The 14,281-nt window shown below is 41.1% G+C and overlaps 1 protein-coding gene across 1 annotated transcript in view; it reads right to left on the bottom strand.

Annotated features, from left to right (window-relative positions):
* Positions 1–14,281, bottom strand: part of ltk (leukocyte receptor tyrosine kinase) — a 158,750-nt gene that overhangs the window by 91,722 nt on the left and 52,747 nt on the right. Inside the window, exons 3-4 of the mRNA XM_057859005.1 lie at positions 9,507–9,650; positions 9,092–9,314 (exon numbers count right to left, since the gene is read on the bottom strand). Of these exons, the coding sequence (XP_057714988.1) occupies positions 9,092–9,314; positions 9,507–9,650 (367 nt within the window). The remainder of the gene's footprint in view (positions 1–9,091; positions 9,315–9,506; positions 9,651–14,281) is intronic.

The following is a 14,281-nucleotide window of genomic DNA, read 5'->3' on the forward strand; positions in this document are numbered from 1 at the left end:
TACTGTAGCGTCGCACTGGATATAGAGAACGCACGGAGAATTGGTCTCACCTACTTTTTTATTGCAGGATTAACGGTTACTGTTGGCCGCAACCACGCCAAACAAGCAATCACCAAAACAAGCCGTTTTTCCAACCTCGTTTGTTATCCGCACGCTTCCTCTCTCTCCTCCAGACACATTCTCGCAGTCGGACATCCGGGCATTAATGACGTCACCAGCCACAACAAAGCGTCGCCATATTGAAATGGGGGCAAAACACGAGTCACAAGCAGTTGCTCTTAGAGATGTCCCGATGCCGATATGGGCAAAAAAATGCGCATCGGTATCGGATCGGCCAACACGGAAAAATTCTGATCCAGACTTCCGATCCAGTTTTTTTTAAAAGTCCGGTTCGGGTTTTCCAGCGCACCAATTTACATAATCCATTCCAGTTTTTGCTTCGGTTTCCCTAAAATCCGGTCCGCATTGTACGGCACACCTTCAACACACTACATTTACATTACTGTCTCCCAATTTACCGAGAGACTTTATCGGTAAAAATGTCAGCTGTGTGGGATTATTTCACCTTAAAGGACGACAAAGACGAAGAGGCAGAGTGCAACATATGCCACAATAAAGTCAAGCGTGGTGGTAAAGCTGTAAGAAGTTTTAATACAACCAGCCTAGTCAAGCATTTAGCGAAATAACATACTCCTCATATTGTTTGTGGTGGTAAGAAAACCGAAGACAAAAAGAAAGGCCCTACGCAACTAACACTGGCAGAAACTTTTGCTATGCGTGACAAACTGGCACTCGACAGTCCCAAAGCCCAGGGAATAACAAGAGTCATTGCCGAAGAATTCATTCTGGATGACGAGCCATTATCTCTCGTGAGTAAAGACGCACCATTCAACACTTAGAACCACGGTACAACATGCCAACCCCGTCATTACATCCTTGAGCGATTCAGGCATAGAAGATTTGAGAACGATTCACAAACATCCAAATTCCGATTATTGAAATATGTCAAGTAAAGCGGAACTAATACACAGCGCGGTCTTCGGGACGCAATGTGAAACTGACCGCATTACGTCCCGAAAGAAAACATAATGCTTGTCATAAACCCCGGTAATGCCAATGCTCAACTCACGGCTTTAGCTCAACTCATGCCGCTGGATAAAAAACACAATACCTGACTGCTGCTGACAGCCGCTACAAACTACGTCAACGTCGTTTTACTGTCGATAATAGATATCATATGTATATAGAACTAGATGCATAATGACAGACTCGACTGCGTTAGCAACATTGAAGTATTGAAAACTAGTTGCGTCAGTAAACAGCCGCCATCTTAAAGCAGAAGACTTCCCTAGTAGGCTGTTGTGAACCTTCCAAGCGAACCTAATTAACTTTTTATCAAAAATACTCCTAAATCGGCAAACTCTTGACTTGAATCCAGCTTCAAAACAGTTTTAAAACTTTCACATGTCGAAAGTAGACAGAAGGGAAATTATGGAATAACGGGAGCAATTTTAACAACTTTAACAGTTGATTCGCAAAATTAAATGAATTGAATGTAGTTTAAAGCTGATGATACAGAACTGTTTTAAAATGTTAACTTGATACTGAAATAGTTGTTTATTTAAACCTGAGAGGCTTTTTATACAAATTTTCGTAACTAATGCACGAAACATTAAAAGCATCTAATAGCTTGGGGGATTTGTGGGATTTTCCACTGAGGTTGTTTGTGTGTTTTGCTTTTTTAAGACAGTTTACAATATTATTTGCACGTTTTATTGACTGACTATGCCATTTCTGTTTGTTATTTATAAGGTTTTGTGTTTGTCACTGAATAAACAGGTCAGTTTCTTGTTACCAAACGTTGTGTGTTATTCAAACTCACCTAATTCAGCTGGCTAGTTGTTATCAAGAGTACTAAAACCGTTTTCAACATGAGTCTGACAACTAAGTAAGGAGGCTAAATAACTTTAAACTTTAACACATGCTCAGATAGGTCGGTATCGGCCAGTATCAGTATCGGATCGGAAGTGCAAAACAATATCGGTATCGGATCGGAAGTGCAGAAACCTGGATCGGGACATCCCTAGTTGCTCTGTCGTGCATTGTAGTACAAACGCGTTGAACTTTTGTCTTTTTTTTGTCCGTCGGAATGACTAAAAGTTGCCGTGTTGCAGGTTGTAACACAAGGAAGAGTTCGGAGCCGCATTTGAAGTTCTTCATTCCTTCTCGTGAGAAGAAAAGGACAAGCAAATGGCTGAACGCAATCAATCGAGGAACAGTAAAAGAAGACGGTTCCGTGGACCATTCTCGCAAGTGGGAACCTAAATCCAGGCACATTTACGTTTGCAGCCAACATTTCATTACTGGTGAGTAAACTTTAATCGATTTTTTTTTTTCCCCAATTAGCTGCCAGGATTCAATAGACTAGGCAGTAGTTATTATTACCGTAACAGACATCTCGCAAAGCGTTATTTTTCTTTTGCCGTGAACTGCTCTGATCGGTCAATCGGTATATTATTGGCCTGGTGGGAATTGGTTATTTTGCCATGACGTGTTCATGGCTAAATAACGCTTGGAGGCGAATTACCGGTTACGGCAGAAATAATCACTCCGTATATACTACCAGTTTTCTTAGTTCCACGAAGTACACATTCCACGTAATTGATAAAGGTAAACTTACTGGGTGACTTTATGAGGTAGTTGTAGATGTTTCCGAACTCCACTGCAGGCAATTCCTTTGGATTGTTTATCCAGCTATCAGCTCGGCTTTGTACGGGCAGATTTACAGGCCAATACACGCTAATTTTAAGTTGTATCGCCTACTCGCGTCTGTCGGCAGTGACTCGTGATGATAATGCCATGTTAAAGACGTTTTTATGAAAAAAAGACGCAAAACACAGCTGAAATATATGAATTTCAGACGTTTGTCTCCGGATGTTTACCTGCGCGTGCCCCCATCACAAAATGGCGACACGTTGCTATACGCGATGACGTCATCGTGACATCACGCCGATTGCGAGAATAAGTAGATAGATGGATGAAAATAAATAAATAAATAAAAATAAACCCGCAAAAAATTAATGTAGCCTCCTCGGGACACAAGCCAGTGTCCTACTTTCGCCGGTCCCAATCCCGGAGAAATGCAGAGGGTAAAAAAAAGCCTGCATTGGGGGTGCCCCCTCAAGATTTCTTAGTGCCCACTCTGGTGGGTAAACCTAGATCCAGGCCTGCTGCAGGCATATCTGATTCCAATGGGATTCCTCCTTAAATCTGATTTTTAGGGCTGACTGTTCACACTGTTTTCACCATGTGTCCAAATCAGATCTGGGCCTGTTCAGACTGGGCCAAATTATTGACACACCTGACAGGTAGATGTAGCAACGAAGGCGTCATCCCGAATAGAGTGACGGACACGGACAGTCAAATCCCAACTGAGCTGTTCAGACAGAAAAGCATCTTGTCCGTATGTAACATGAAACTACCTGCCATATGTGGTTTCAATCTGTCACGCTAAAATCAGATTTCTGTGTTTGGTAATGTTCAGACAGAAAAGAGACATCCAGTTGCAATCTGTATGGTCTAAAAATGAGATTTTGTCTGCCTGTCTGAACAAGGTCAGACAAGCATCTTGTCCACATCTGATATGAAACTATTTTCCGTATGTGGTTTCAATCAATCAGATAAAAATCAGATGTATGTTATTTGGCACTGTTTAGACAATAAAAGAGCCATCTAGTTTCATTTTTTTTTTAACCTGTCTTGTTCAGCTGCCTGACACGTATGACATACTCCCATTCTGATTATTCAATGTGTTTCATTTATTAGGAGAAAGCAGCGAACAAAGAAGGGGTTATGGGGGACACAAAAAAAAGAGAAGGAGAAAGGGACAGAAGAAGCACAAAAAACAACCAGAAATACATTGAACGCCGACACCAACTATGAAAATCTTGGTGCTATCGTTAGCTAGTTGTATTTCCGATTGATACCATGTAGGGGGCCTGATGACCAAGGCGAAAGAGGAGGGGGGGAAAGTCAGAAAGATAAGTGATTGGGAGGGGTGAAGTGTACACAAATCAGCCATGTGAGGTGTAGAACCCAGTATTTGTGTGAATCCCTTGTGAGTGTGGATATGTTGGCATCCTATACTATAGTGCCTGATCACTAATCCTGACACCGAGTTTCTCTACTTGAGTGTATCTAATTACACCTAGTCATGTGTAAGACCCATGTGATAATCCTGCAGACAAGTGGAAATGCCGCACGGGAGCCGCCCAAGGGCCACGGCCCTTCTGAGGAGGGGGGTGAGCCAGCCAGCCCATCCCTCCTCCCGCAGTGACAGCAAGGGTGCTGCCGTCAACCCCCCAGGATCCAAGGTGGTCACCCGGGCCCAGGGGTCGCGTTAACCGGATATTTTCCGTCGTTGACCGTTTTTTTAAAACGGTGACGGAAAAAACTGAAGTCCGCCCGTCATTTTGACAGGTTGCAATTCACATCCCAGACCACAGGGTGGCGAGTTAGCATATTAATTAGCTATTGTCTCTCTTAATGCACGACGTCGTTGGCTATTCTGTCAAAATATTGTAGCGTCACCGGGGTCTGGCGGCAGCACCATGATTGACACATCAACGCGAGGTTCTTATTGGTGCACCCGGTGTGCCAGCGCGTGATCCAATTGGTGGACTAGATTGCCGCCTGTGTATAGACAAGTTTTCGAGGTACCGGTTTACTTCCTTATGTCTTCCTTCCCCTTCCGTTTCCGCCTGTTTACCATTGAAGTCAATGGCGGTGGAATCGAAGTTGGAAGGTCTTTATACAAGATCCCGGGAATGTTATTTTGATGTAGGCGGGTGGAGAACCAAGCCAAGGCCTCCATGCTTCGTACCATGTCGATTTCCAAACCATGGGTGCTCGTACTCGTCATACAGGAGGGACGGAAGGAGATGTACAAAACTGACAGCTCCTGCAGTCATGCCCCCGCTGTTATGGAAGGTAATGTGCTCTAAAAATACGAAACCTAAAATCTGGCGCATGAAACGACTTGTTGCCTTTGCTATTGATATTACGATGATGATTGTAATTACGAAGTTTAATTGTTTTTACAACAACTAGCTTCTGCTACTGCTGCTATCCGCCTGTTGCTAATCGTGTTTGAATGCACCGCATAAATCCAAGTGTTACGAGTTTTTATTCGTTTGTTTACAGCTGGTAAACGCTGTTATAAAAGGGAAGACAACTTGACTTGTACGTTGATGGACATATATCGAACATATATCGTTTGCGTTCCACAATGATGATGACAGCTCGACTCCCGGGAGAGGCCGAGAGAGAGGCAGGAATTGTGACAGACTGTGGTTCGCCGAGATCGCCGTGATCCAACTACGAACTTGTGAACGGCAGCATCTTTAAATATATGCTATTGGAGCTGGAATTACCGAGGACGGGAAAAAAGCACATCTAAATGACGCCGAGGGCCTCTGTGATGTCGCTATTTGTTCACGAGGCTCCGGAGCTCTGCGGTCTGATATCACATTCTCGTATGCTATTTTTGCAATACTTTTATAAATGTGATTTATTGACCTGTTTTGGAGTGCACCAATCGTTTTAAAAAAAACAAGAAATGGAATCATGTCTAAATGTTTTATTGCGATCAATGCCTGCAATAAAAAAAAGAATGACATACTATCTGTGTTAACATCATATGTACATAACCTTGTAGCATTTCCTTGTAACAAAACAATCCATGTCAGCCCTCCTGCAGTCGGCAAATGTAATATAACTTGTAATTTCACCACATTTTGGTCACTAATGGCCGTAGTATCAATCCATTCCTCACGTTAGCACAGGCTGACCGTTGTTAATAATTTTGTCCACGAATGATCAACGAAGTGACACGAACTGCTATCCAATCTCATCTACGTGTCGTCTAGGTAGTGCTGAATCAATTTTTGAAGATTCCATGGGTTGCTCTGGCTTGATTTCGTAGTTTTATCGTCGTCAATACACTGCTAATACACTGCTACTCAACCGGACCGGAAGTGTGAAGCAGACATTTTCCTAGATGGCGGCGCCCATATTTCGCTCAGGAAACTTGTCTATAGACCCCAATCACATGACGTCACAACTCCGCCCCCTGACTGGAGCAGCCATATTGTCCATCAGCTCGTCGTGTTTACACATTACCGCTACGTACATGCCTCCTATTACGCCGTGTTTTTCTGCTCGTTAACATTAATAATCAAAATGGCGAAGGCGTGTGTGGCGGTCGGTTGCAGTAACTGAGAAGATAGACGGAGAGACTTGAAGTTCTACCGTATTCTGAGAGACCCGAAGAGGAGAGCGAGATGGACTTCTGTAATTCGACAAGAAATCTGGGCACCAAACGATCACCACAGACTATGTAGTAGTCATTTTATATCTGGTAAGATGCATTTAATATATATTTAGAAGATTTTGGGCTGACAACCACAATTAAGATCATTGTGTGACGTTGGTGATTGGGGTCTATATGGTTGCCTCTTTTTCTTTGGGAGTGGAGTTGTTTTGTTGGTGTTGTTGGCGGTAAGCAGAGTAAAAAGAGGGAGAAAAATACAACTTCAGTGTCTAATTTTTCGCCGCCAAGCAAGCGTTACAAAATTAAAAGTGAATGAAAACTAAATACTATTGAATATGTCATCATTATCATTTTAAAAATTTCAGTGACTGGTAAAAATAGATTATGACCAGATTTTTATGACCCTGTCAGTCAAAATGACAGACAACGAAAATGTCTAGCGCAACCTCTGCCCGGGCCATCTGCACCCCCATCAACCGGCCTTCAGGGATGGGATAAGGAGATGTGCCACCGCCCCCCATGCCTACCACTGACCACCCACCCGGCCCACCGCCGCAGCCCCCAGCTGACATGGTACACCACGAAACCCCCATGGCCCACTAAGCCCAAGGCAGGACAGGATCCCCATCCAGAGCAGGCGATACCCGGCCGACCCACCGGCACCCAGGCAGCGACCCACGCTGGAGTGAAGGGAGGATACCCTAGGAAGAAAAGGGGAAGGTGGAAGCAGAAGAGCGTCGAGAAGCCGTCGCGGGATCGTACCCCCAACCCCCCACCCCCCGAGAGGAGGCCATGCCCCGGGAGCCTCGCCATAGAGAGAAAGTGTGGGACCCACCTACTGCCCTATAACTGTGGCTGCCAGGTCCCAAACTGGCAGCCATTACCCAGCACCATGATGGGATTCTGTGGGGAGGGTAGTGCAGTGTATGAATTAAAATAGGAAAGTCCGTTTTAGGGCAGTGGGACCGCCGCATGGAAGTTCTTCCCAGCCGCACATCCCACCGACTCTCGCCGAAGCTCTCCCGTGGAGTATGATGTATGTGGTGCGCTAAAGGAGGTGTGGGCATGGCGGGGCCTGTGGTGAGGAGGCAACTGTGATGTCACCCCTCTCCAACAGGTTCCAGCTGTCCCATAACCTCGGTGTGTGATGCATTAAAATCAAGAGGAAGCCGGCCCGGGACTGTACAGCCCCGTTCCGACTCTCCCCGAAGGCATAAATGCAGGGGTTAATTTTCGCCGGAACAAGATCCGGCACCTCTTGATATTGGCCTCACTGTGTTCCGGGACTTATTTGGGCAGATCCGGCACCTCTCGTGTATAGAAAATAATAATAATTTAAAAACGTTTTTAAAAAATGTATCGTAATAGCCCCGAATGGGGGGAAAGAAGGAGAGGAGTCATTGATGGCTTTCTCCACTTTATTGTGGCAACAATAAGAAAACAATCAACAAAATAACAGCGGACTGCCGCCACATTTGACTGCTAACTTTTACTTCTCGCCCGTCTCCCCCTCCCTTCCTACTACCTCACAACTCTCCAGTCCCAGCGTCTCTTAAAGGGACCGTGCATAGTTACGGACATTACATTATAAAATAAAATAATAATATGCATTAATTAATTTACAGAACAAATCCCAAGAATTGCATGTTGTTTACACAAATTTAACGTCATTTGAAAGAGTCGGAGATTTGTTGATGCAATGAAACGCTGGACCAACAAATCACGCCCGACATTTAAAAAAAAAAAAAAAAAAAAACACTTATTAAACGGTATTTCAACATGCCTTTTTACATATAGAAGGAAGATGGTTCAAAACGAGTCAGAAAAGCAACAACCGGCAATGAGGGCAGCTGCAGCGATCATGCTAACGGGCAGGACCAGGTGCAGCAAGAGGCTAGTGCCGCAGCAGCTAGCCAGGTTCACGGACAACCAGCTAAAATGGGGCAGGAGGCTACTACCGTGGCAGTAACTGGTCAGGTTCAGCGCCACCCGGAGTGGGGGCCAGGTACAGCGCCAGCAGTCAGCCAGGTGGACCACTAACAGCCGGAGCAAGACGCCAGTACCCTTATGGGAAATTCGGGTTTGGGTTGCACAATTTGTAAGGCGGTGGGAACTTTGGGGCCAGAGAAGACGGGGGGATAAAACTCTCAAAAGAATGGGTTTGTGTTATCTATTGTAATCTCAGATTTTTTTTTCTTTTTTTGTATGTTTTACAAGTTAGACTGTACGTTACTGTAAGTCCCACCTGTTTTTATGTCGGCAATTGCCCGTGCTGTGCAGAGTATAGCCTAAATAATTGTAAATTGTAATCATAACATTCATACCATGGATATTATCTGAAATTGAGGCTTGCAAGTCCCACAGCATGGCAAGTGGGCATTTGCGTGTTATTTTCAGCACTATTTTCTGCGTATGTTCCGGGACCTGTGCCCGTGTCTTCATCCCTGCGCTACAGCATGGCAAGTGGGCATTTGCGTGTTATTTTCAGCACTATTTTCTGCGTATGTTCTAGAACCTGTGCCCATCTCGTCCTCCCTGCGCTGTCATATGTACTTTGTGTTCCGGCACCTAATGATTTACAAATTTAGCACTGCATAAATGAGTATGTAGGTGCCAAGGTGAAAGATATTTATATTGCAAAATGAAGCGTGCGTGAGTTGGAGCCATCTGGTTTCAATCTAAAAATCGGATTTTGGCCGCCAGAGAATTGCACCCAACAAATTCAAATTTAACACTGCTTTATGAAGTGTGTTTGCTGACCTGGGATCCTCTCTTCTCTCCGGCTTTAACTCCAAAGTGTCTGAACCGTAGTAAAGTGGCTTGATCAGGACTGTGAAGTTCCCCGCCGATGGCGATAACTCATATAAGGCCAGATGCAAAACACACTGGTGCCCGCTGCTGAGCAAGATTGGGCTGTTCAAATGGTATTCGCATATCTGAGAAGCCTCGGCAACAGGGGAGGGGCTCAGGAGAAGAAAGTGACCTTCAAGAAAAAAACAAAGTTTGACATGAAACGGCTGGTATAGAGTGCTTTGGTAGCCCTGTCGCCAAAATTGTTTGATAAGCGCTTGAGAAAAACAGCTTTCTTGGATATCAAAGACAAAGGGTCGTGATTAAAAATCACGCAATCGTTCTCTATGAATATTTCATACTGTGAAGCGTGTGAGACTCTCACCATCAGAGCTTCCCTTCGAGTGGTCCGCTCCAGGCATCCGACCTGCTTGCTCCGTTTGCCGTGCAGATACCACAGACCAGTCGCTTCGCTGGCTTTGATTTGATAAGGTCCAGAGACATGGCGATTCGAAGTCACAGGAGAAAACTGCAAGCACGAAAAATGGAATTCATCAGGAAATCACAGTAATTCATGGGAAGTGTTCCTTTTGAACCCAAACCACACAGAATAGCCCATAAGCGGAGTTTAAGGGGGGGAGGTCTGGTGGTCCAGGCAACCCTGGTGGCCGAAAAGTGTCATCGCATGTAATTGACTTACCTATATATGGCGGAAAACACAGCAATACTGAAAAAGCAGTTTCTGCTCTTGCACTCCTCTTTAAAAGAAACTGCCAGGATTTGCGAACGCAAAAACAAGGTTGGACTCACAACAGACAACCAACGACTGAGGGAATCGTACAAGAGTTTATTAAATACAAACCAAAACACACGCGATCGCGGTAAAAAGGGGAAATAACAAAACGGGTCCGTGACAGGAGGTCGACGGGGATCAGTATACAAACGCGAAGGTAAACCAAGGTGGTAGGCAGAGAGCCAATAAAACAACTTAAATACACTCACGTACCTGCACAAGGTAGAGGCATACAAAACTAAAGCGACAGGCGACCAAAACCCACGGCAGGGGCGTAATTACAAAAATAACAAGCTACTCGAATGACAAGGATGGCGAATGGCGACCAGCAAGGAAAAATATCTCGGCGTCCTTCCAGTGGATCGCCTGCGTCTTTATACTGCTGTTGATGAGCTGCAGGTGCGACGTCAGGGAAACGCCCCCACAAAACAACACAAAATCTGACCAGGAGCAGAACGTGAGAGAAACTTCTGTATTTTCAGCCAAAAGAATTGTTGTGTTTGATAGAAAAATATTTCTATAAGCTGCCATAGCAGATTCATGGCGCATTAAGCCCCCGAACTATTTTTAATTTGTCCATTTTACCCTGGAAAACCCCGTTTACAGACGTCGCGCAACCACTTTTGTTTCAGCCCAGCCATAAAACTAAGGTAATTATATTTCTTATTCGAAATGTCTGTCATTTTTAGCTTAGAATTATTAATTGATGTCTGATATTTCGTTTAAAAAGAAAACGACTTTAAAAAATTATTCACTCGCATATTTTAAACTTAAATTACGTCACAAATTGAAAAAAAGGGTCTCTGTAAAAAAAGTCACGGATATCTACCTCATAACTATCGCTTAATTTTATTTTCTTGTTATGGTTGTATTTTCTCCGTTCTGTTAGATGATAAATAATCGATTCAAACAAAGAAAAGTTGGGGGAAAAAATGTTAAAAAGTGTCTGTGTCTTGACCCTCGATGATACATGCTACATAGAGTTTTTGGATCGAAACAAGGTTAGTACGCGATAATATCTCATTAAAGTCATGGCGTCTATAATTCTGCTCTCGTGTGCTCTCCCCTCCGGATAAGGTTTCGCTGTTTAAAAAAAGTTGTTGTTTTTTGTAAAGTGCCCTCCTGTTCAAAATTTTTTTCCCCCAGAAAATTGAGATTTTAAGCTTTCCAATGATGTATCACACATGCATGTCGGACAATTATGAAAACTGGCCAAATTGGGGGTCTCAGAATGGAACTTTAAGTCACCTGAGTGTTTTCCGCCATAGATAGAAGTTGTAAAGCAATAAAACAAACAACAAAAATGTATGAAATTAACAAAAAACGATATTTTTATAATGGGTTTTTTTTTTCGAACAGATCATGTGACAAGCACCTTAGACGGTCATTTGCTTTGCATATTATTTTCAAAAAAAAAAATATTAGGGGAGGGCAATTTTATTTTTCAAATTATTTTTTTCTTTGTTTGAATTTTTTTTTTTTTATGAAGCAACTTTTTGAGGGATTGAATGCTTTAGACACAAATGTCACACAAAAAGGATGGCTAAAATCAAGGAAAACTTTTTTATTGAAAAATTAAGTGTTCAAATGCAAATATTTGAGTCACATATTTTTTCACATTCAAAAACTTTTCTATGATCGAAATTTTTCTTTTTTTTTTTGATTGAAGTGATTTTTCTTTTGAAAATATATTTTTTTTGTTTGAAGCAACTTATTTTTGATTGAATAATAATAAAGACACAAATGTCCTATCCAAAATGTGGCCCAGACGCAAAACAACATTACTTCAATCAAAAAAGTTGCTTTTACCCCCAAAATTTTTACTTCAATCAAAAAAAAAAAAAAAAAACAACCAAAAAAAAGCTTTCAAATGCATTCTTTTGAGTTTCAAATTTATTTTATTTATTTTATTATTGCATTCAAACACTTTTTTTAATTGAAGTGACTTTTTAATTGAAAATATATATTTCGATTGAAGCTTTGAAACTTTTTTTTTGTTTTGATTGAAGCAACTTTTTTTTGATCGAATATTGAAAACACAAATCTACCTCCATATGGCTCTGCCCAGGGGATACAATTTTTGACTGGGGTAACTACATTGGCACAACACCGGCAGGCGAACCATATTCAATGGACGATCTTGGCAAAAAGTATAGTTGTCCTAAGCAGCCTGATTTAGAATTCCCCTCAAGAAAGATGGGAAACAAAAAAAGGCTCGTTTTCAACTTATTATTATAAATATTCTTTTAAGTTAATTTTTTTTTGCTGAGACTGCGTTTTGGGGTCATCAACATGTTGTGCCCCCCCTTCCCCAAAAGTCAAACTTCCCCCATTACATTTATTTCACTGCATCAATTTAACAAACTTGTAGAGCTTCAGTGAATGTATGAGGCCAAAAACACAGACAAGACTGAAAAAGCAGTTTCTGCTCTTGCACTCCTCTTTAAAATAAACTGCTATATTTTAAGCCAAAAGAGCTGTTGTGTTTAATAGAACAATATGTCTATATGTTGCCATAGCAGATTCATGGTGCACTAAGTCTCCGAACTATTTTTAATTTGTCCGTTTTAACCTGAAAACCCCCGTTTACAGACGTCGCGCAACTGCTTTGGTTTCAACCTAACCATAAAAAAAAGGTAAGTAATTATATTTATCAATCAAAATGTCTTTCATTTTTGGCCTAGAATCATTAATCGATGTCTAATATCTAGTTTAAAAAAAAAAAGATTTCCAAAAAAATATTCACTCGCATATTTTAAACTTTTAAACAAATTACGTCACAAGGAAAAATTTGGCATCTGTAAAAAAAAAAGTCACAGATATCTACCTCATAACTACCGCTTAATTGGATTTTTTTTTTGTTACTGTCGCATTTCCCCCGATATTTTAGATGATAAATAATCAATCCAAACAAAGAAAAATGGAAAATTAACGTTTAAAAGGGTAACTATATGAAAAAGAAAATCTCAACAACTCCTTGTTGTCTGCGATTTCTGCATCGCGACACTTGTTATATCACCATGTTTCCCCTATAAAATAAAAAAATCCGGCTCTGGCCATTCACAGCTGTGTTTTGACACTCGTTGATATGTTCTACGTGGAGTTTTTGGATCGAAACAAGGTAAGTACGCGATAATATCTTGTTAAAATCGTGGCGTCTTTAATTCTGCTCTCGCGTGCTCTCGCCTCCAGTTAGGGTTTTGCTGTTGAAAAAAAAAAATTTTTTAATGCCCTCCTGTTCAAAATTTTTTCTTCCCCCCGAAAATCGAGATTTAAAGCTTTCCAATGATGTATCACACATGCATATAGGACAATTTTGAAATTTGGTCAAATTGGGGGTCTCAGAGCGGAACTTCAAGTCACCTGAGTGTTTTCTGCCAAATATAGAAGTTGTAAAGCAATAAAACAAACAACAAAAATGTATGAAATGAACAAAAAAACGATATTTTTATAATGGGTCAAAATTATTTTTTGAACAGATCATGTGACGAGCACCTTAGACGGTCATTTACTTTGCATATTATTTAAAAAAAAAAAAAAAAATTAGGTGAGGGCAATTTTATTTTTCAAATGATTTTTTTTTTTTTTTTTTGAATGAAGCAACTTTTTGAGGGATTGAATGATTTAGACAGAGATGTCACACAAAAAGGATTGCTAAAATCAAGGAATTTTTTTTTAATTGAAAAATTAAGTGCTCAAATGCAAATATTTGAGTCTCATATTTTTTCGCATTCAAAAACTTTTCTATGATCAAAATTTTTCTTTTTTTGATTGAAGTGATTTTTCTTTTGAAAATATATTTTGATTGAATAATAAAGACACAAATGTCCTCGCCAAAATATGGCCCAAACGCAAAACAACATTACTTCAATCAAAAAAGTTGCTTCTACCCAAAAAATTGACTTCAATCAAAAAATAAAAAATTTTTTAAAAATCAAACAAAAATAGCTTTCAAATGCATTTTTTTGAGTTTCAAATTTATTTTTGCATTCAAACACATTTTTTACTAATTGAAGTGACTTTTTTAATTGAAAATATATATTTCGGTTCAAGCTTTGAAACTTTTTTTTTTGTTTTGATTGAAGCAACTTTTTTGTTTTGATCGAATAATGAAAACACAAATCTACCATATGGCTCCGCCGAGGGATACAATTTTTGACTGGGGTAACTACATTGGCACGACACCGGCGGGCGAACCATATTCAATGGATGACAATCTTGGCAAAAAAGTATAGCTGTCCTAAGCAGCCTGATTTAGAATTCCCCTCAAGAATGATGGGAAAAAAAAATAAATAAACGCTAATTTTCAACTTATTATTATAAATATTCTTGTGTGTTAATTGTTTTGCTGACACTGCGTTTTGGGG

This window comes from Corythoichthys intestinalis, chromosome 15 (assembly GCF_030265065.1).
Source record: "Corythoichthys intestinalis isolate RoL2023-P3 chromosome 15, ASM3026506v1, whole genome shotgun sequence".
Lineage (NCBI taxonomy): Eukaryota > Metazoa > Chordata > Actinopteri > Syngnathiformes > Syngnathidae > Corythoichthys > Corythoichthys intestinalis.